Raw genomic sequence first — 23,009 nt, forward strand, 5'->3', positions numbered from 1 at the left:
AACGGTGAAGGAAAAAGTTTGGGATCTTTAATCATGTAAGGTCGACCTTCGATGGTAAGTGTTGCGATTCTCTACATAAATCACATAAATTTAAGTTTATTTACAAGCAAAGACGACATTGGAAAAGAGGAGAAATGATCTGACAGTTTAGGAGTGAAAACGTGAAAAATATAAGCTGAGTAATTTGACAAAAGAATAAGCGTTTCCAAATCGGAAAATGTTTTAACAGGACTCATCGAAGGCCTTTAAAATGAGCAAAAAAGAGTGATGAATATTGGAATGGCTAGGTGTTGGGTTCACCCAACCAAAACTAAAGATCCACCGTCCTGAAATCTGTCTGTCAAATTACTTACTTTTCCTTTCCACTCGTATACATTGTTCGCTCAGTATTCATCGATGTCCTTAAAATACAATACACTGCTAAAGCGAGAGTCAAGACACTATACTTAGTGAGTTTTGTGATCTTTCTACTGAATAAAATTCCACGGTACTTGATTTGTTCAGTATCTAAGTTTTTATTCATTCACTAATTCTCAAATAAAAACTGCCTTTCGTAGCACATCCAGAAGAAGCATGCATGAGAATACATTTATTTAACTATTTATCTGCACTTCTTCGCCCTTGACAAATTACCCGAAAACTGTGCTGGATTCTGTTCACGATTTTGTTCACTCTCTTTATGCTACTATTCACTCCTACACACTATCAGTAGTTCCTAAATACGCGGCGATAGTCAGTACGAATTGGTTCAACCAGTGTTACAGGATCTTGTAAGTTTTCTCTCAAATAAAGTTAAACTCGAAAGAAAGTGTTAAACTATTATCATCCTGTTTTTGATTAGAAAGGTTTTAATTATGAAAGGTGACGAAGAATGCCGCCTGCCTCTCGTTGCTAGTACGCATTGTCGTCGTCGGTTGATCCTACTCTTCAACATATTAATAACTTATGGTTAAAACACAGAAAATTTACTCCTATATAATTGCTCGCGTTCACGTGTTCGGTTGATAAGTGAGACCCCCCTCTCTATAATGTAGCTTATTTTGTGGTAGCTCATTCTCATTATGATGGCCCTATATCAAATAAACGGATACTGTGCCACCGATATTTCTGAAGTGGACTGTAAGAATTGTTCAGTTTCGATCGGTTGCTTTGCCACTCTACGGGAACAGGCGTCAGAACCATCCTGTTCGGCTTTGTTTGTTGTAATGTGGAATCAGACTTAGTGCGTAACAGAAATTAACAGGAAACATAGTTTAATAGTGTGATCGTATAAAACTACTAACCAAGCATGCGAACTTTTAGTCAATTTTCACATTCGAATAGATTTTCCTCACGAATATGTTCGTCCCGATGTAGCCCATCGTGCCGCAGATGATACCGAGCGCACCGGAGAACAGGGCCATGTAGCCGAAGTAGAACGCCGTCTGGAACAGTCCGTACATCCTGAAAATAAATTCAATGATAAGTTCGAAACGAAGCACCACAAAATTGTTACTTCTACTCACTTTGTCTTGAAGAAGAAATAGTAGAACGAGTAGATGTACACGTAGATTGACGTCGAAGCTGCCGACATGAAGCTGGTCCATTGCCATCGGTAGTCCTCGGCGTTCAGCAGGAAATAGGTACACACGATCGTCACGCAAACGGTCACAATGATCAGAATCAAGAACACCAGCAGCATGAACCCGTACACGTAGTAGATTTTGTACGCCCAGAACGAGGTGAAGATGAAATACCTGACAAGTGGAACAAAAGAATGTTAACTGGGTCCGACGATTAAATTTATATAGACACAACTTACATTTCGATGAAAATTGAACCGAAGGGTAAAACGCCTCCCAACAAAATGATAACTGCCGGTTCCATAAACCACTTTTTCTCTGGGATAGGTCTAGGGACAGCATTCACTCGACAAGGATAGTCCGGTTGTCCATCCAGGTTGCGACCCACGATGGTTCCGATCAGAGTCAGTGGAAGGATGACGAATATGCATATGCAGGTTACTGCAACCTACAAAATAAAATTATTTTTTTTACATCACAGTTTAAATTCAGAAAAACTCCCTACCATTGTGCCAAACGGAATCGCTCTTGAAGCATGATAGTAAATTGCGATGAAATTGATGAAAAAGGCTGTTCCACAAACCAACGCTGGTACGATAAAGGCCGAAAGAATCATCTGTTTGATCCACTGTTTACCACCCATCCGAGCGTACAGCGAACCTCCAAAGTATCCGTTTACAGGAGACGTGGCAGCGTAAACGAAAATTGCAGTCGAGAGCATCGATCCTCGTCTGAAACCAATTTCAATGTTATTCTCAGATATTCATGTCTAACCCTTAGTATCTTACTCTGTGTAGAGTTCGCCCAAAATTGCGAAAGTGATAACACAAAGTACAACTGATGTCAATTGGTATCCAGCACCGATCAACGAAGAGAATAACATTCCATTGGAAGCGGATCTGAAAACATCTCCGTGAATTTGCTTCCATCCATATTCGTCACCGAGATCTCGCTCCTGAAATCAAAAACATGTGTTAAAACCTATATCTACTTTTTTCAACCCAACTAAACCAACATACCATATCGTCAGCTTCCTCGTCCTTGCTGTATCGGGCGTAATCTTTTCTCAGGGTACGCATCAGAATCATCGACACCAGCCCAACCAAAAAGATCACCATCATAAAACTGTTGAAAATACTGAACCAATGGATGCGGTGCTGGAAAAAGTTCGGATCCAGATACTTATCGAACCGATCCTCGAACTTGACGTTGCTCGGCTTCCAGTTGACCTCGTAGGTGAACTTGATCTTGGCGCCCACCTTGAGCAGTTCCTTCTTCTCCGGCGTCAGGGTTACGTCCACAATCTGCTTGCCGTTGTAGCTGATGTCGAACTTTTTGTGGGTGTAGATGTAGTACTTTTTGTCTTCTTCCTTGCCTACCACGCCCCAGATTGGCAGATCGTCGATGTACATCTGGTACCAGTACTGGTTCATGACGGCGTAGACGAAGGCTTTGTGCGACTTTTCGTTCAGCTCGACCATGCAGATTTCCGTCGGCGAGATGTCATCTGGAAATATTTATAGTCAATGAGATTGTGCGACATCGTGCAATTAAAATCCCCAAAAGCTTGACCAGAGAACAGTATGCTGCTCAATTAATTTGTAAAGTAAAAATTGAAAAACTTCATTGTAAATTTGACTTGGCTTTCGCAAGACTTCGTTGGCAAAGGCGTTGCAGTTGTAGAAGAATGACGATGGAACAATAAGCGAACCGTACCGAGAATTAAGGACTCATAATGTACCTTTGATGTTTACGATTAGATATCTCGGAAAAGTTTAAAGGACATCTTTTTGAAGTACACAATCAACAAGCAGGCAGAACCACTTCGAGTTATTGTGGATGCCAACTTTTTCACCAAATTTCGGGATATTGGCCAGTTTGCAATCCTCCGAAGATTAATTTGATCGAGAAGGGTCAAAGTGAAGCAATCCTTTAAAAGGACATATTTAAATGGAGCAGCTTGAAGAAATTGAAGCGAATGGCCAACGGTATGGAGTTCCAAAATGAAGCGGTCGTCGATTGTGATCGTCGAATCATCATGAAACGAAGTCCCACAACGAAGAGCCGAAGGGTCCGAGATGCCATGCGTGTTCGAAGATCGGACACATTGCCGGGAATAGCCCGAAGAGGAACCGGTTAGGAGTCGTTTTATATGGTTCTGTCGACGGTGGATCAATGGTGAGTGGTACTTCGACTCAGGGGCCACATCTCATTTAACCAACGACGAAAATCTGCTCGAGAATCGGCGCCGAGGCAGTGGTACAGGGGTTGCTGCCAATCATGAAGCGATGGATGTTGTGTCCATCAGAGATGAGAAGCTGAAGTCACGACTCACCCCAGGTGAAATCAACGTTCGAAATGTCCAGTTCACTCCGGGTCTCTCGACAAACTTACTGTCCGTTAGACAAATTGTCAAGAACGGAAACAAGGTCATCTTCGGAAACAGCGGATGCACTGTTGTTAATTCCGACGGAGAGGTTTTCGCAACCGGAACGAAGGTGATTATTCAAGTTCGATGGTCAGAAGTCCCATCAATCTTTGACTTGCTCGTCGTTGGAACTCAATCGATTTGGCACAGCAGAATGGGTCACCTACACATAATAAGTCTGAAGCAACTTCGAAATGGCCTGGTATCCGGAGTCCAATTTCAAGATTATGATGGTGATGCGTGTAAGGTTTGTCCCCTTGGAAAACAAACCCGTTTACCTTTCAGCAAAGACGGTTCACGAGCGAACAAGGTGCTCGAGGTGGTCAATTCAGACGTTTGCAGGCCTATGGAGGAACCTTCGATTGGGAAGAATCGGTACTATATCACGTTTGTGGACGATAAATCCAGGAAGATCTTTGTCTGTATTTTGGCGACGAAGTCCGAGTACGAGGTGTTACAAGCGTTCCAGTCCTTCCACAGTATGGCCGAAAGACAACAGGGTTTCAAGATCAAGAACATTCGAACGGACATTGAGAAGGAGTACACAAATCGTGATTTCCAAAGCTTTTTGGAACGACTAGGCATCAAACACCATACAACCACCGATTACACCCCGGAACAAAACGGATTGGCAAAGCGAGTCAATAGGTCTATCGTCGAACAAGCCTGGTGTTTACTCTTCGAAGAAGGTCTTCCAAAGTGCTTTTTGGCAGAAGCCTGGTGTTTACTCTTAGAAGAAGGTCTTCCAAAGTGCTTTTTGGCAGAAGCGGTGTCCACATCCGTTTACCTGTTGAATCGATAATCAATCAAGGGTCACGCAAAGACGCCTGAGGAAATCTGGCCAAGAAGAAAGCCGGATTTATCGCATCAGAGAATTTTCGGAACTACGGTAATGGCTCACGTTCCGAAACTAAAACGACGCAAATGGGACGCAAAGCTGAAGAAAGCATCCTTGTTGGCTACGAGGAAAACTCCAAGGCTTATAGCGTGTACAAAATCAAGACACGCTCTATGACGAAGGTCCGGGATGTTACGTTTCTGGATGAAGGAAGAGCAAAGTCGCAATCATCGCATGGATGTCGTCAGGGTTCAACATCCTCAGCCGGTGTACTGTTCCCACTGCGCTACCCTCGCACTCTACTTCAAATCCACCCGTGTCACAGGCGAAGCGGACGAGAGCGCGCAGTTTAAGGCAGGTTGCTTGACTACTTGATTGGTTTTCATTGGTGGTGACGTGTCGCAGTTCCAAGCGAGCCAAGAAATCCAAACGGTCAACAGGTGATCCCCAAACACCCCAAGAAGCCCTTGGCCAAAAATAGTTTATATAAAGATTCCCAACTCTTATGAAAACCGGGAGACAAAAAAAATAAGCGCCACCGTCAAATATGACGGCAGAAATGCAACTAAAACACAGTGAACACTGTTAGCAGAAAAAACTCATGTAAAGCTATGTAAAGCATTTTTTATCACACTGTGGGACACATGTACTCAATTGAGAGTTTTAAAGCACAGCAATCAAAAGTCCCATTAACAACTGGGGGAGGAAGACTGAATAAAAAAAGAAAAAAATCTTTCAAACGTCAAATTTCTCTCATGAATCTACCGACCAGTGCAAAGGTTCAAAATTTTACTTTCTTATTTAGAGATTTTTAATAAAACTTGTTTTATGCTGAAAAGCACTTGTTTTGCGTAAAACAATGATTTAATTACGTTTTGTTTTGCTCTGGCAAATTCTTGCATGATCAGGCGTATTGAGTCGCTGAAATTTCGTCAAAGTTTTGAAGCTGATAAATAAAAATGGTTTGTGTCGTGACTGGTAGATATATCAACGACTAAATTTCCAGATTTCACTCTATAGCTGCTTCCATTTACTTCCGCAATTTCAAATTTTGATTCCACCTACGCCATGCTTTCTTTTCAAGCTCTCTCTATAGACTGACCATATTCATTGATGAGCATCGTTTCCTCGAAGATCGAAATCTCTTTCTATGATTTTCTCTCCCTCTCTCTATTTCTCAGCCAAGGTTCATTTTTCAATTTCTATGCAACTCTTCATCGATTTATTTTCTTTATTTATTTATTCGATCAGTACCGTTTATTTTAATATTAAAGTGTGTCATGTTTAACCTCATACTTATTTTTATACGCACCCGTAATATTCTCTACATTCGCCTTCACCTGTACTCTCATTTTGTGCTTGAAATTGGTTTTGTTCTACGAACTAAACTTTACACATCCACATACAAGAAAAAATTGACTACTTTTATTCACAAATGGATGATAAGAAAAATTTATCGGCACAAATTATTAAAAATTCACTGAAGATTATCTACCATCCACCTCAAGAATGACTTTATTTTATATATGTATACATATGTATTTTTTTTTTATTTCATCTTAACAGTTTCTCAAAACACATTGTTGTTTTGTATCAATTAGGTTGATGAAAATTCAATTTAAATTCAAAAGATGATAGCGTGAGAATTCGTTCAATCACGGTTATACGTATACTGAATATCAATTGTTAAATAGAAAAAAAATCTTAATTTTTAAAAAGAAAGATCTTACAAATCATCGGTACATAAATTTATGGAATCGTTACGCAAATTTAAATATCAAACCAAATTTTCATGTTTTAATTTTACTATATTTTTTTTTCTTTATGGACGTATATTAATAGATTTCACTGGTAAGGCATTTATTTCATTTAAGACGACCTATTTTCATAGCACATAATTCAATTTTTATTCATGATTTCTGGTTTTTTTTCTTAAGCTTCTGTAACGGATTCATACTAAATTTAAAAAATCTCTTGAGTAAACTTGTGTTTTAAATGCATCCTTAAAGAGCAATTGTTTATTCAGCAACCCAAACTATTGGTATACTATTTTCTATTTCTATTTTGTTTATTTATAGAGGATTTTAACCATCTTGGTCATTCTTCCTCTACTATTGGTATACAGTTCGAGGGAAGCTTCGATGAATTAATTGAACATCATAATCTACCCATTAGCTTAGTTTCGGATTAATTACAGATTAAAAAAAAAAAAAACTCAAAAACGACTATCTTTCAGTTTAAATTTCTTCTACATACATGCATCACTACGTTTCACCACCTCCTTTCTGCATCTCATTGGTAATCAATCGCTCTGCCACCTCCACAATTCACGATTCGCTGAGTAAACAAACTTCATTAAATATATATGAAGACTAACGACGGCCTTTAATTGAAGAAAAGTTCTTGTGACCAAACTAAAATCATTCAAATGGCTATTGGAATTGCAAATCCATTATGTATTTGCAACATTGAAATCATCCATATCGTTCCTGAACCGAATGGTGGCAATAGGTGACAATGAAAGCTGCCAGCATACATATGGCTGGGTTTGAAATAAGAATTGTAAGTCAATTTTTGTTTATTTGTTAGTTCTAAATTCTTAGCCAGTTTCAAAGTTGTTTTAAGACACCAATGTACAAGGATGCTTCTTATTACCAGCCAAGTAAATGACAACGTAAAGTTTTGCAAATCTATTATAGTTCGCTAAATTCGATTGTAACATATATGTTTGATCAAAAAATTGGTAATATTTTTTTATCACTTATGAATTTGTACGAGTCATTTCAGTTTTATTTTGTTATGCTGCGCTTAATATTTAAACATTAATGATTTCATTAATGTCCATTTGTAATTCTACCAACAATTTTTTATTATTTTGCACCGAATGCACTTGATAAAAGCTTTAAAGTTGAACAAGTTATGGTTTTTTAAAATACACTACAAACTTGAAACATTTTGTTCGACTTGAACCAATTTCGTTGACATTTCATTTTCAGTAAGATATCCTAATCAAATTCGAATACGATGTTAAGGTCTCTTAGAATTACGATATCATTGCAGCCTTTGAAGCCATATATGAAAACTTTCGATTTTCGATTTTTTTGACATTGCGTATAAAGTTAATTAATCCGAGCTTTCTTCCAAACCAATTTTATGTATAATTTCAAGCTAAATCGACCAATTGATAACCTTTCTTTTAATCATCTTAAAAAAATCTATGTACTGCCAGTTTCTCTAGAATAGATTTGATTAGAGTCTTAAAAATGAAACTAAAACGAAGAATGTCGCAGGTCTCGTTTGGAACATATCTTTTTCTTTAAAATTTTATTTAAGGAACAAATATATATCCAGAATAGGACAGTAAGGATCCACCCTAGTGTGATACATGATGGTTAAACTGATTTTGTCCAGCCTGATTTTCCGGTTTTTTTTTTTTTGTTCAATAGACAAATTATTTTATTTTCCAAAAATCATACCTTTAGAGTTTAGATGCAACAAAAAAATTGAAGATATAAATTCAAAATATCTGTAGACATTGTCATCTATTATTTTTCAGTTTATCCATAGTCAGTTAGGAATTGAGCAGTCAGTGTGCTAACGTTATCATGCCATTTTATTTGTCTAAATTTCTTTAATGTCTTCTAATGTTCAAACCATACTAAAACCTATTTATTTTTTCTTCCAGGTACGTATTAATGACACCACTGATTTCCGAAACGCGCGTAAGTACTTCTTTCGATCTTTTAGTTTCGACATTTGACAAATTTCAAAATGTCGTACCTAATTGGATTATCTCTTTTAAACTCCACTTCGGTATTGCATGTCTCTCTTTACAATAATAATCTCTTACCTAGTAAGAAGTATTATACTATTATAATATTATACTATTATAATATTCGGCTCCTCTAGAGTTTTCACGAAAATTTGATTCTTGTTGATGAAGACCTCATAACCCTTACGAAACATTAAAACATGAATTATTATACTCTATTAGTGTTTTTTAATTAGATCAGACAAAGTTCACACACGCGAAACTTCTCGTATTTCGATTCTTTTTGTAATACTTACATTATCTTGATAAAATATTTAATTATCTTTCATATAATTAAAATTTAAATTCACCATCCTAGCTATCAACTATTGTTGGGGACTTTCTCTCATCTTCATGGAATTCTACTACGGCACATTCAAGTAGTTTAGGTTTCACACTCCGATTTCAAGCTTAGTTAACATATCTTTTAGGATTCAGAGTATTTTGAATTATTTAGATTAAAATTCGTTAGCTTAGCTACCAAAATCCTGTTCCTTCATGTTAAGGCGGTAGAATAAGATTATTCGGAATTCAGAGTCAATGACTGACAAATATCAGATTGTAATTTCTCATTCAACCTTTCAGAGATTTTAGATTTAGATTTGAAACATGAAAATATTTTTTTTTTTTTACTAGGTATAATTTAAAATTCAGATCTGTAGCCCATACTACAGTGTTATAAGGCTACAAACACACTTGTTATTTTCAGACTTCAACACGAGATTCCAATTCCAAACTTATATGGCACATCAAATTTGATACCAACTATTAATTTCACCAACATAATAGGATTTGTTTGTTTGTTCCACTCCAGTATTGAAACTTCAAATTATTTTTAAGATTTTTTTTCTTTTCTACTGCATAATTCCAATTTATCCTTCATGTTCAAATAAAAGGTAAGAATATCAGATTCTGTATCTTTTTTTTTTTTAAATTTGTATAGCAAAACGTTTTATTCCAACTTGTAAGATACCTTTATGTGACATATATGTGACGAATTTTCAATCAATTGAGGATTTTGAAAATTCCACTTTCTGTCTCTCTTTTACAGTAATCTCTTATTAGGATCTCTTATTATTAGGAAGTGTATTCAGTTCCAGATTCTCAATTAAGAATTTGTGCAGCCCTTAGAAATTTTTATCCTAAGTATTTTTTTTATTAGATTGGGCTTAGATTATGTAGTACAAATTATGGTAATAAACTGTTCAATCATCCCATCAACAAAATCATGTGAATCATCACTTTAATCATGTTCATGAACATAATCATGCTCATCATCACTTTCTCATCTCAATGGGATTTTACTTTTACTAGTTTGCGGTTTCAGACTTAAGTTTTTAATCTTAGTCGACATATTCAAATTCAAAACTTCCTTTATGATTCAGCGCGATTGTGACTTTTCACCTAACCTTTAAGGAGTTAGGGTTTAAATTCCAATTATTAAAATCTTTTTTTTTTTTTTAATTAGTTATGTATTATTGGAAAAACAAATCTGCAGCCTCAGACTACATCGATACGAGGCTAAACCCACAGTTGTTACATTAAAATTTCTCAATGAAATTTCAATTTCAAATTTCAAACATATATGGCATTCTAGATTCGAGTGCAACATTGAATCTCACCTACATTTTTGGTGCTCAACTTAAATATTCAAATTCAGCTACGTACTTCAGATTAAATTTTAATTATTATCTTATCTTATTATCTCTTATCTTTAATTATTATCTTCTCTTTTTCAGTGACAGAACTCCACTTACAGGTTTTTACTTCTAGCCTTCAGAATCTCGACTTATTATATCTTGTACGAAACAAATTAGCATTCACCTTTTACTATTCTATGTTTGTCGCTACATCTCAAGATAAACATTTCTCAACAACTCATTGAACTTAACCTCGCTTAATATCCTTAAAAACTTGTTCGCTCTTAAACTCTTTAAAAATTACCTTCATAACTATTAACCCTTGTTGAGGACTTTTTATCACCTCAAGGGGACTTTACTTAAAGTGTTTTTTTTTCTTTTTTTCTAACAACCCATTTGGGGACTTTTTCTCACCCCAAAGGGACTTTTATTTATTTCTCTTTTTTTTTATTGTATTATTTATGTTCATAAATCTGTTCCACCCACTAGGGACCGTTGTTTACCCTAATGGGACTTTTCAATTTTTATTCAAGATCAACCCTAGGGGACTTTCCTTTCACCCCATCGGGACTTCTATTTTACGTTATTTTTATCACTTCTACCCACCGGGACTATAACTCACCCTCATGGGACTCTATCATTTTTAATTTTTCAATTTTATAGTTTTTGTCAACGGAACTGGCTTAATCTCCTAGTTTCTACATGATTTTCTTTTCGAAACAGACTTTTGTCTCACAGTTTTTACAACATCTTCCAATAGTCCAAAGATGATACACTCAAACAGGATTTTCAATTTTCTTTCTGTCTTCGCCATTTTGGAAACATTCTCTGCGACGCCAGTGATCCGAGGTTTTTCGTTAGCCATATATTTTCCTTCATTAAATCAAACATACCTGTTTTGATAGACTTTCCTAGCCTACCAACCGCGCCATTGTCGTGACTGGTAGATATATCAACGACTAAATTTCCAGATTTCACTCTATAGCTGCTTCCATTTACTTCCGCAATTTCAAATTTTGATTCCACCTACGCCATGCTTTCTTTTCAAGCTCTCTCTATAGACTGACCATATTCATTGATGAGCAGCGTTGCCACATTTAAATCTGTATTTTCGAGGCAAAAAATCTTTTAAATCTGTATAAAATCTCAAAAATCTGTATTAAAATCTGTATTCAAAATTTTGATTCCGGATACTAACATTGCACTACGGCGACCTTTTTTATAATGCGTGGCGCACTAATCTAGTTGCCCTCTTCATTATTGCGAACTGCGACGTTTGTTCGATCTTGTTCGAGTTTTAATCCTGTGATTTTGTTACAGGCAATCCGCTTTTTGGTTTGTTTGTACAAATAATTGCGACTTCGAAACATTGCACGAAATTATATTTCCAGTACAACGTACAAAATACATATCCGGTACCGCTACATGTAAAAAAAATAAGGTCACACCAACTTTAAAGTGGCTATGTTTTGTAAAATGCAACGATCTTTGTCCAACCGGAGTTTAACAATCAGATGGGATTTGGAAATTGTGTCAATTGTCTCTGATCAGTTTCTGTATTTAGTTGTAATCGCTGTATACTGCAAGAAAAATATTCACTGCAGCTAAAGTTAGTCAATAATATTTAACTAGGTCCCATTAAAAGTTACATTTCGTGTAATGCAATGTCTGATCTTGGTGTATGATTTTCTAACACAGGTTTGAAAACTCTTTTCAAACCCTTGCATTGATGCAGTTCCGAACTGTAATCTGGAAGATTTTTCTCATTTGTGAGCATGACAATTGATGGCTTGAACGTTGGATCATCAAAGGAGATTATTCTCGATTAACTCAAAGCATAATCAAAATATCATAGAATTTTTTTCATTTGCTGAAAATCTGTATAAAATCTGTATAAATTTCCAATTATCTGTAATCTGTATATACAGATTCTTGGTTTGAAAATTTCAAAAAAATCTGTATGTTCACTGAAAAATCTGTATATGTGGTAACGCTGTTGATGAGCATCGTTTCCTCGAAGATCGAAATCTCTTTCTATGATTTTCTCTCTCTCTCTCTATTTCTCAGCCAAGGTTCATTTTTCAATTTCTATGCAACTCTTCATCGATTTATTTTCTTTATTTATTTATTCGATCAGTACCGTTTATTTTAATATTAAAGTGTGTCATGTTTAACCTCATACTTATTTTTATACGCACCCGTAATATTCTCTACAGTTTGATTAATGGTAGTTCTAAAAATATAGTCAAATCTAAATTTAGCACTTAAACAACTGAGTTACATGACTCGCTACACGAAACTGATCATCCAAAGTTAAAATTTGAACGACTACAAATCTTTTCAACAATTGCTAGCTTTTTGCCGAACAGTAAAAAAACGATACAGAAAACGATACAGCAAATTTCAGTCTTCCTCCCCCAGATTAACAATAACTAATTTTTGCACTCAAAAACCTTTAGTGTCAGAAATGAGGGTGTGGATTATTTTATGCGCAGCGCACAAAAAGGGACTGCAAACTTTAGATCAGTGGATTGGTACATTTCTGCCATATTTTAAATCAGTACCTATTTAAATCAGTTTTCTTTATTTTTCTACACGCTAACCGCTTTTTGTGACAGCAAAAGATTGCACAATATCCAAATTTTTCAAAAAAAAATATATATCAGCCTGATTGTTTAAATTTGAAGAAGACTCAAAATTTGCAAAACTAATAATAAAATAATATTCTTCAAAATTTAACACGACACTTAAGGTAAAGTAAAAATCCACAGTTTTATAAGTTGATCCAGCTGTTTCTATCATACAGCACTTTGAGTATTGGATTTCCTTGCAGGCCATTTAGCTAAATTTAGTTCTGTCTACAAAATTAACAGAGTAAATGAAGGTAGCGGTACATCTCAGGTGAAAATGAAAAATCTTCTCTAGCTAGTAACTAAAAATAGTTGAAAGATGAATTTTGAACTGGTCTCAGAGTTTAAAACCTCCTAAGATGTTTTAATTTCGATTCCTCTGATTTAACCGTAGGGATGTTATCACATTGAGGGAATCAAAAATTAAAATCACTGAGGCTGGCTTGAAATTCAACATTTCACTATGTTCTTAAATTATACATAGTTAAATATTCCTCAATTATTATTTTCTTTATTCACTTTTTCATTCATTGTTGATTTCAATAATCAAAATAAAAACATTGTGAACGTTAATGTTTTCATTCTTATTTTAACTGTTTAAGTTTAAGTTTTTCAATTCAATCGATGAATCTGAATGCGGTTATCTCAATTTTACTGAGTCAGTAGCATTTGTTTCTGCAAAATTTAATCAAATTACTTCAGAGTGCATTTTGAATAATTTTAAATTGATTGAAAACATATCAGAGTGCATCATGATCTGCACGCTCGGATCTTCAAACACAATTTGTGAGAAATGTTGACCTTTTCCGTCAGCAGGTGGTGCTGATGTTTGTAGAAAGAATGTCTGTTAGGATTTATATGAAAAATTCCAAGAGCTGGGTATCTTTATATCTACTATCTTTGCCTTGGCGGTGATCACGGCGATCGTTGGTCGACTGCAATGAAGGAGGAGTACGACGCGCTGATGAAGAATGGAACCTGGAAATTGGTCGATCCACCAAAAAGTCGAAAGGTCGTTGGCTGCAAGTGGACGTACAAGACGAAACGGGACGAGGAACGAGGAACCATCATTCACTACAAAGCCCGCCTGGTAGCCCAAGGGTTCACACAAAAGTTTGGATGCGACTATGACGAAGTATTCGCCCCTGTGGTGCGCCAGACTACCTTCCGCACGTTGTTGGTCGTTGGAATTTCGAGCTTTTCAAGCAGGGTTTCTAGCGCTGCAAAGCGGATCCATGTCTTTATCACAAGGTGAAGCACGGAAAAGCCTGTTACGTTCTGGTGTACGTTGACGACTTTTTTGTAGCTAGCGAGGAAATTGAGCTTTGCGAAATTTTGATTGCTGCTTTGAAGAAGCAATTCGAACTAAGTGAGCTCGGAGACATCCACTACTAACTCGGAATTGAGGTTCAGCGAGACAAGAAAGGCGGTTTCTTCGTGAACCAGCAGCAGTACATCGATCAAATCATTCGAGAGACGGGTATGGCGGATGCTAAGGACTCCAAAATTCCGTTGGATTCAGGATATATCAAGCAGGAAAGGAAGGAGCACATCGCCACAAAAAATCACTTCGTTCGCAACCTCAAGCAGGAGAAGGAAATCGACGTCGTCTATTGCCCGACTGAAGACATGGTAGCCGATCTATTGACAAAACCCCTTTCGGCTACACAACTCAAGAAGTTGGCGACCGACGCTGGATTAGAATCAACCGATCGAGTAGGAGTGTTGGAGCAGGCCGATCTCAGGTGAAACGAATCCCAGCAATCGAGATACTCCAATGTCATTAGCTCATAAGTTTTTTCAATCATTTTCAAATACTACTTCAATCTTCCAAGACGTGTCTTCTTGAACATACTTCATACTTCAAGAATAAGGCTGGTTCGGTAGATGGCCAACTCGGATTGGGAGACCTCAGCGGCTTGCCAATTTAATGTCTAATGGCTTTTATACCAAATAACTGTTATGCCAAATGGCTTTCTGTCAAAAATGTTCTGAGATTTCTAGTAAGTAACACCAAAGGATTCAGCGACATAACTACTCTCGCTCGTTCGCTGCAGCTGCAGCATTTTACAAGTTTGGGCACCAAACTCAATTGGCGGAATGAAACTACTTGAGTCAATCCAGAAGCGATTCATGAGATACGCACTTCCTAATTTTCCCTGGAATGAACCTCAGCGACTTCCTCCCTACCATTTCCGATGTGGAATTTTAAACATCGAACCAATCGGATCACGTGTTGTAATGCTCAGCTGTCTATTCATATTCGAAGTTATATCTGGAAACATTGATAATGCCAACCTCGTCGCAATTCAAACCTACTATACTCTCTCTCGTTCCCTGTGGAGTTTCGAGTCACTATGATTATTCAATCACGCCCAATCGACATTTCATGTAAATTGCTCAACCAAGTTTATGTATTTTTCGATTTAAATATTAGTAAGAATATCGCCAGACGGTGAGCAAGTAAATGAAAAATAAATAAATCGTCCGAATCTATCTGTGTTCATCATCAACCATGATTTTTTGTATAAATCTACTCTAATTAGGAACACCACTAAAACCACATTTCGATAGAACCTTCAAGTATATCAATCTTACAAAAACAGCGATAGTAACAGGTTAAATAAGTCATTGATATCGTAGTAACGGCTGAGATTTTAGAGAAACGAGCTACCTACATAAGGATCGTTTGTAAGTTGCATCACTGGAGTCATGAAATGACGTTCCATTTGAACGGCATATTAAGTAATGTAAATGTTATAAAATGCTATAAAGCAGGGGTGAGCAACCTTTTGAAGCAACGGGCCACTTTTAATTTGAAATTCTTTCGACGAGCCGCATTAGAATAAAATTTAGGTAATAATAGTTTGCAGAGCTTTACGTTATTTTCTTATAATGGCATATATTTGACAAAAATAAATCTTGTGTGGTAAAAGATATTTAAAACGAATTTATGTACTTGCATAAACATTTTTTTAAGTTTAGGGTGAATAAACTAGCCTAAATTATCACACAATATTGATCATTTTTACAATTATATAATTGTTTTAATTGATTTAAAATGTAAAGAGAATATTATGTTTTACAAAAAAATCATTTGCCTCCCTTTTATTTATTAATAACGAAATATTTTGAAAGTCCTTCTATGGTTCTTAAAAAGTTTTGAACCGTTTTCTGAGAAAATCCTTGTTTTGTTCGAACCGATGCAATGGTTTTTTTTTTGTCATCACTTCCATTTAAAAGTTTCATGGAGCTTAATCATGGCAATTTTTTTTCTGTGCCCATTTCAGAAAAGATTTTTCACAGTTTATTTAAATTTTGTAGTGAAGCCTAATTTTTTTTCTATAAACGGTGTTTTTTTAACTTCAAGTTTCGCATGAAGGTTTCAAAATCATGAAACATTCATAATTCCACATTTTTTTAACCACATTTGTCAAAGTTACAGTTTTCATTTTTAATTCTGAAAAATGTCCACAGATTTCATAAATTTTATCAATTTAATTTAGATAAGCTTTCTATGGTAAAATGATGAAAATCTTATAAGGATAAGCTTTCTATGGTAAAATGATGAAAATCTTATAACTTTGGTAAGGTGGATTACTAGTTTGGAAGTAAAATCACTCAATTTAATCAACGTTTGACATGATTTGCCTATGAAATTTCAGAAAATACCATCATTACACAACACAAGACAACAAAATCCACACTTTTCCTAGGTGCAAGGAATTACAGATCTGATTTTGAATTATTTAGAGGCGCTTAATCCTAATATTCAATGAGTTTTTTTGACAACAATGTAAAATACAAATACTTATTTATTCAATGATCAACTTTCCCAAAAACTGCAAGTTATTTTTAATTCTGTTAAACGAGTTATGGAAATTTTCTTTTTGTTGTATTCTCCAAACCTACAAAAAACGGAAATTTCGACGATATTTAAAAGGAAAATTTAACTGAATTGAATCTTCAATTTTTTTAAACCCGAAAGTCAAATCATTTCACAGACTTCAACAAAGTTGTTGAATGAGTAAAAATCTTTAATATTCAATATTCAATAACTTTCTTTAATGATATCAGAAGAAGTTGTAATCTTATTATTATTTTGGCAATATCTGAGTCCTTGATTAAATGAAAAGTCGTTTGCTGATTGAGAATCAGCTTTTGGTTTTTATGTAGGTTTATTGGTTTATCTGCTATGAAAGATTGTTTGTACCCAAAACTAATCAATTTAATAATTTCCACCCGCCATATCATCGAAACTGGAAGTGATAGAAGAAATCTGTGAAAAATTTTGAAATCAGGACGCCAAAATTTTACGAAATCAGTTATTGAAACATAGGCTGTTCCCCTGAGTAATCGTTACAAACTTTTTGGGTTGAATCACAGATTTACAGATGTTGTTTTTGTCGAGAAATCAGAATTTCGCTGAGTCATGCGATAAGAAATCTTTAATTGTTCACCCAGTCTTTATTATCAAACTTTCCTTATTTCCAGCATTAATAAAGAACCAAAATATTTCACTTCGTACTACAATTTTAGCTTAGTTTAAAATAAAAAATAATGACTTAACATCCATCTGAATATTTCATTTTTTTTTTTTTCAATAAATAAAATTACATCTATGCCTTTAAAAAAACTCAACGAAAAGCTTAAATCCTACAAAAAAGTCAACAATCTGGATGATTATGGGACAAATGCAAATGCAAACAAGTGACGTGCATTTCAAGTTATTGGTAAATCATTTTTTCTGGTTTTGTAGAGACTGCTATTTTATGATAATTATGACAATCTATCGTAAAAAAAAACGTGAAATAAATTTAATTTGAGATAAGCTTCGCGGGCCGCACAAACACGTAACGAGAGCCGCATGCGGCCCGCGGGCCGCGCGTTGCTCATCCCTGCTATAAAGACTTTGGTTTTTTTTTTTCAGAACCGTTGTCGGATTTGACTGTAGAGTTCTGAATCATGGAAAAATGTTCATAGATTCAGAGTTTAGTCTTCAGAGTTGAAATTATATGAACCCATAATCTATCGACGTGTTATTGAATCGGTCGCTTTGCGAAAATTAAACTGCACAATGTCTCTTCTCGCTAACACCACTTTGAGTCGTTCACTAGTCCAACTGTATAAACAATGTTAACACAACAGCCTGCAGACATGCCGAGTTGTAAACAAAAATAATTGAATCTTTTTTAAAACTCAAATAGGTACTTTGCTCGCAGAAACTACAAGAGTGCTACAAGTTTGACGATTACGAAAGGCATTTTTTCACTCTCTAAAATTGTTCCCTTTTCAGGAAGTCATTTGTTTTATTCAATCAACCAGTGAAGGATGAAATTCTCAGGCTCTAAATGAAAGTGTTATAGATTGAGAGCATAGTAATAAGAAGATAAACCGTTTCGAATACTTTTTCTTTCAAAAGTTATCTATGCCACCTTGTCCTAGAAACAGTCAAGCAATCATTGTTGCACGTTTTAATAATATTTTCCGTATCAGGGTCACAGGGCTTCTTACAAGTATTTATTTGCTCCCTACGAAATCTGTTTTTCTAAATCTAAAGCTTTGGTCTGAAGCTAAAGATTTGGTTTTGAATTAGCTTTTTAGTAATTAGCTTTATTTTCTACTAATCTGTCGAAATTTACGAAAGTCGTTTCTAATTCTTTATTAGGTAAAACAGTTACAAAAGCGATATGAATTCGAATAAGATGAGCTTAAACTTGAATCACATCCATACTAATTTTTGTTTGTTTTCAAGTCACGTTCATTCAGTGCTAAACTGCCCTTATATGATTATGTAGGAAAATACTCCCTGGGAGGCTAAACTGCAGGCTACAAATAAAAAATAAATCCACTTACCCTTGAAATCGATCTCGTATCCACTGAACTCCAGTTCCACTCCCTGCAGGGCCTCGCTCATGGTTTCATGGTAGTGGCTGATAGTCTTCTTGGTCCCCACGCAGAAGGGCAACGAAAAGTAAGCGTATGTCTCCTGCCGATTGTGATAGGGACCGACCGTATTCATCCAGAGGACCACCTCTTCATGGTCCGCATACTGCAAAGAGGACAAGAAACAATAACAATGCTTTAAGGCTGTTTCTTACGAGAATTGCTTTCTCCACCCCCTTCTTCCCTCCCACCCTTCTTGATCAATAAATAACAAACTCACTATATGATTGTGCTCATCGGCCCTGGCCAGGGCCAGCAACAGGATTGCCAACAACGGAACAACCCAGACTCTCATGATACGATGTTAAACTCCAAACGAAAATGGTGCAAAATGACGGCTCTTATCGAAAGTTACTTTCCAGACGCAGAATCGAAATGGCCACCTCTTGAAGTTATTTCATGCCTTCGATTGTCACGACAACGGGACAGATTCAGCAGTGAATCGCGTTTTCTTTCGACACTTTAATCACTGGCAGTACCAATTCCCGATACCCTGGGTCCACAGCAGGTCCAAAACCGTCGCCAGCCGCCCGTGGGAAAAAATGGGAACTTCTAGCGAAAAACACGTAGACAAAACCGGAATGCAATTTTCTGCCACTCTGCCTGGGCCCGTCAATGACTGATGATGCACCTTTGCTAGCAGCAGCCAAAAAGAGAAACCGTGACATTTAGTTTGACGTTCCTTCTCGCTCGCCGTTTCGTTGAAATGAGACGTCATCACGTTCGACGAATTTCGGAAGCAAAACAGAAAGTTGCGGCAAAATCCATTGGCTGCGTGAAGTGATGGGGGTTTGACGGCGTTCAAATTAAAATTTTTACACAAATTCAAATTAATGTGAACGACGATATGGTCAAATATTCAATGTAAATTGCTCTCAAATGTTTCGTTGGTCGACTGAGAGCCTCAGTCTGAGACAGTTATTTAGAGTGGACCAATTGACAGTATTTGAGATAATTCTTTTATTCATGCTATTCCTTAATGACTCAAAATATGTCTTCAAAATCTCAAATTAATTCCAGAACGGCATTCAATCTTAGACATATTTTCGAGTCATTTACTAATAACAGAAGTTTAACTGGTCTTAATTCACTCCATTTAATGGACATTCAAACTTTGAATGAGAGGTTTTGAAGGCGTATTTTTGAGTAATTAAGGAATAACATGAACAAAAGAGGTTCCAATCAGGGCTCGGAATCGTCGAAAGGAACGAATTCGGTATCAAATTTTAAATACGGCGAATGCGCCAACTCTAAACAAATCCAGATTATCACATAAACGCGTTAAACAATTTCTAGAAACGTTTGGTTACAATCCTCATTTATGCGGGTACCGATTCTTGGTCAAAATTTTGCTCAAAAATCGGTATAAATACCGGAAAATTGGTATGTGTGGCATCGCTGGTGCCAAACTGGAGAAGACCGGGAAACGGATCAGCACTAATGCTGATCTGAGACGTGTGTCGGCAAAACAAGCCACAAATCACGACAGACGCATCGATAGAAAAAAAAAAGCATTTCAAAAAATTCACGATCAATCTAGGAGCGCTGCAGTATTATAAATCTGAGCATGAAGTCCTGCCTGTTCCTTTTCTGAGACTTCAGCATGTTTTTAGGCTCTCTTCAAAAACCTCAGTCAAAAACCTTTTTCCATGTAATGCTTTATTTTGATGGACTTGTGTTTAATTTTATACTCACTTTGTAGGCGTAGAATTTCTTTTCAAGTTCAAGCTAACTTGTAGTTTCGAGGCCACTGAATCAAAAAGGACTTAATCCTATTGCTCATCTATTTTTGTGTGATGTTTTCACTGCAGTATCTGATTCGAGAATCGCCTGTTTCCCATCATCCACGCAATTATGATCGGCGACTGATATATAAACTACATTGCTTATAATTTGTCTATAGTCTATTGTATGTTCAGAAATTGTAAATTATTTGAACCCGCTTTCTATCAACTGAGTCACAACTAAATGCCGCAAAATGGATTTTCTCTACATAAGAACCTATGTGAAAACAAAAACTGATACACTGTTCTATTGTTGAATAATCTGAAAGGAAATGGAAGATAACATGTTTAATCCATCCTGTTCAGTCGCTGTTATGCCATCGCTAAATTCGATCGTTGGTTGTTGTTGCATGATAGAAGTTGACGAAGATGAAACTGGCATGCAAAGAGCCATGTGGTTTTTCTTCTGCTTCCGGGTAGCAAAAGTCTGCCCACATTTGCCGCACCTTTCGATTGGCTTCCTGGAAGCCATCGCAGCTCCCAGCAATTGATCCGAGTCCGGTTTCACCCGCACGTTTGTCTTCATCCCATGGACCAAGAACATATGCCTATTGTACTGCAGATGATATTTAAAATCTCGATCACAACACACGTAATCCTCCCGATAGGTTATGCAGAGGTGTTCCGCGAAATCTTTGGCATCCAGGAATGCTGTCAAGCAAACACCACATTCCAGATTCTGTGGGTTCCGGTGATGGTGCTTGTGTTCCTCCAAGTCACGTTGGTTCGAGAAAGTTTTCAGACAGATGTCACACGGGAAATAAGTTTGGATCTGGAAAATCGAGATAAAAATTTGAATGTTTCCAAATTCAAAGGTTGATTAAGAATTACCTTATGCACTTTCTCCATATGCATCCGAAGTTTGTCCTTTCGTCCATACGAAACGGAACAATTGGGACAGCTGAATTTTATAGCTCGGTGCACCGTATTCTGGTGCCGCCTTAAATGAGCCGACGTTTTGAAAGCCATCTCGCATTCGTCACACGGAAAACTACGCTCATTCGAATGAGTTTTCTGATGAAGAGTCAAGGATTTTTTGCTGAAACGCAATGATTAGAATAACATTAAATTTGGTTGTGTTCAAAGATAATTGTTTTGAAAAGCATACTTTTTAAAGGTCAGTCCACATTCGTTGCATTCGTAATCTTCTGCAATTACGTGAACAACCGAAAGGTGCAATTTCAGCTCGTTGGATGTAATGAACGATGTCGAGCAGTACTGACAAGGAAATCTACTGGCTCCGACATGACGCCGTAAGTGAATTTCCAGGGTATACTTGTGTTTTACTATCAGCCCGCATATATCACAAACATATTTCGAATGTACTTCCCGTTTGTGCTGCACAAGCTCAGCTTTGGTTACGTAAACTTCGCTACACTTTGCATAAGAGCATTTCCAAGGATTTGCGTCTGCCTCGTGACTTTCCAGATGATGCTGGAACATTTCTTTGGACGTTGTTTTATACTGACAAAACCCACACAAGTGAGTTCCTGGCTTTTGCTTAGGCTTTGGAAATTTTCTTATTACTTTTACTTCTGTGTTTGGGCGAGACATTATTACATTTTCGTGTTCGTCATCAGATTCTTGTAAAAATTCGGGCCACTCAGCATTAGCATGCACAGTTTTCGTTCCTTGAATGGCTTCCGATTCATCCTCAACATATTCAACATTCAGATATTCTTGATTGAGAGATTCCTCGCGCAATTCTTCATTAGGTTTTACCACAAACTGCACTCCTCTAAGAATAATGTTAGCAGGGCCAGCCGTTGCTATATGCTCCCTCGCAGTTCCAAACTGCTCGAGAAAATCCTCAAAACGTATTTCATCCTGTGAATCGCAGACGTTCGTTTCAACAAGGAGCTGCGCTAGATCCTCGGAACAAGCAGAGAATAGTTGACCCAGAGGCTGATCGTTTCCGGTTCGAAGTTCTGCGAAACCTTCCATAAATCGAAGTGTGAGATTGAGCTTCCTCCGATAGTGAACCACGAATTCGAGGATTCCGAAACAGGTGGCACAGATTGCATTTGGTAGAATCCTGGATATGTGCTGCTAGAAAAAAAATATATATAAGCTTTATCATATTTTTTAAACTACATATTTAATAAAACGTTAATCTACCTTTCCCACCCGATAGTTGGCCAATTCGTTGAGCAGCTCCGCCAGGGTTTGATCCCCACCGTACTCCAGCGTTGTGTTCTCGATCGGGAGCATCATTTCCGGGGCAGCCCGCTTTTCGTCGCTGTTGGCCACTTCTTTGGAAGCCTTATCCTGCAGGCAAATGCGACACACATCGGGAAAACGATCGAGTCTAATCTGAACCATTTTGCTTGTGTAAAATCAAGTAAATTCAATTTGTAAACATACTATAAA

General features: G+C 36.7%; 2 protein-coding genes across 3 annotated transcripts; both read right to left on the reverse strand.

The window, feature by feature from the left end:
- Window positions 1-491: 491 nt before the first annotated feature.
- Window positions 492-19,501, reverse strand: LOC129752081 (transmembrane 9 superfamily member 3). The gene is made up of 8 exons (XM_055747876.1): window positions 19,076-19,501; window positions 18,766-18,961; window positions 2,582-3,069; window positions 2,351-2,517; window positions 2,068-2,293; window positions 1,802-2,010; window positions 1,506-1,736; window positions 492-1,443 (listed from the first exon to the last, which is right to left on the reverse strand). The coding sequence occupies exons 1-8, from the start codon at window positions 19,148-19,150 to the stop codon at window positions 1,299-1,301; spliced, it is 1,737 nt and encodes a 578-aa protein (XP_055603851.1). The 5' UTR covers window positions 19,151-19,501; the 3' UTR covers window positions 492-1,298.
- A 1,229-nt stretch (window positions 19,502-20,730) lies between these two features.
- On the reverse strand, window positions 20,731-23,005 carry LOC129752079 (oocyte zinc finger protein XlCOF7.1-like). Of its 2 annotated transcripts, none has more exons than XM_055747874.1 (4): window positions 22,758-23,005; window positions 21,748-22,688; window positions 21,471-21,678; window positions 20,731-21,411 (listed from the first exon to the last, which is right to left on the reverse strand). In XM_055747874.1, the coding sequence occupies exons 1-4, from the start codon at window positions 22,959-22,961 to the stop codon at window positions 20,887-20,889; spliced, it is 1,878 nt and encodes a 625-aa protein (XP_055603849.1). In that variant the 5' UTR covers window positions 22,962-23,005; the 3' UTR covers window positions 20,731-20,886. The 2 variants fall into 2 exon arrangements, with proteins under 2 accessions (XP_055603849.1, XP_055603850.1); XM_055747875.1 differs by having other exon boundaries at window positions 20,732-21,411; window positions 21,748-22,685.
- Between the last annotated feature and the right edge of the window lie 4 nt (window positions 23,006-23,009).

This window comes from Uranotaenia lowii, chromosome 3, assembly GCF_029784155.1.
Source record: "Uranotaenia lowii strain MFRU-FL chromosome 3, ASM2978415v1, whole genome shotgun sequence".
Classification (NCBI taxonomy): domain Eukaryota; kingdom Metazoa; phylum Arthropoda; class Insecta; order Diptera; family Culicidae; genus Uranotaenia; species Uranotaenia lowii.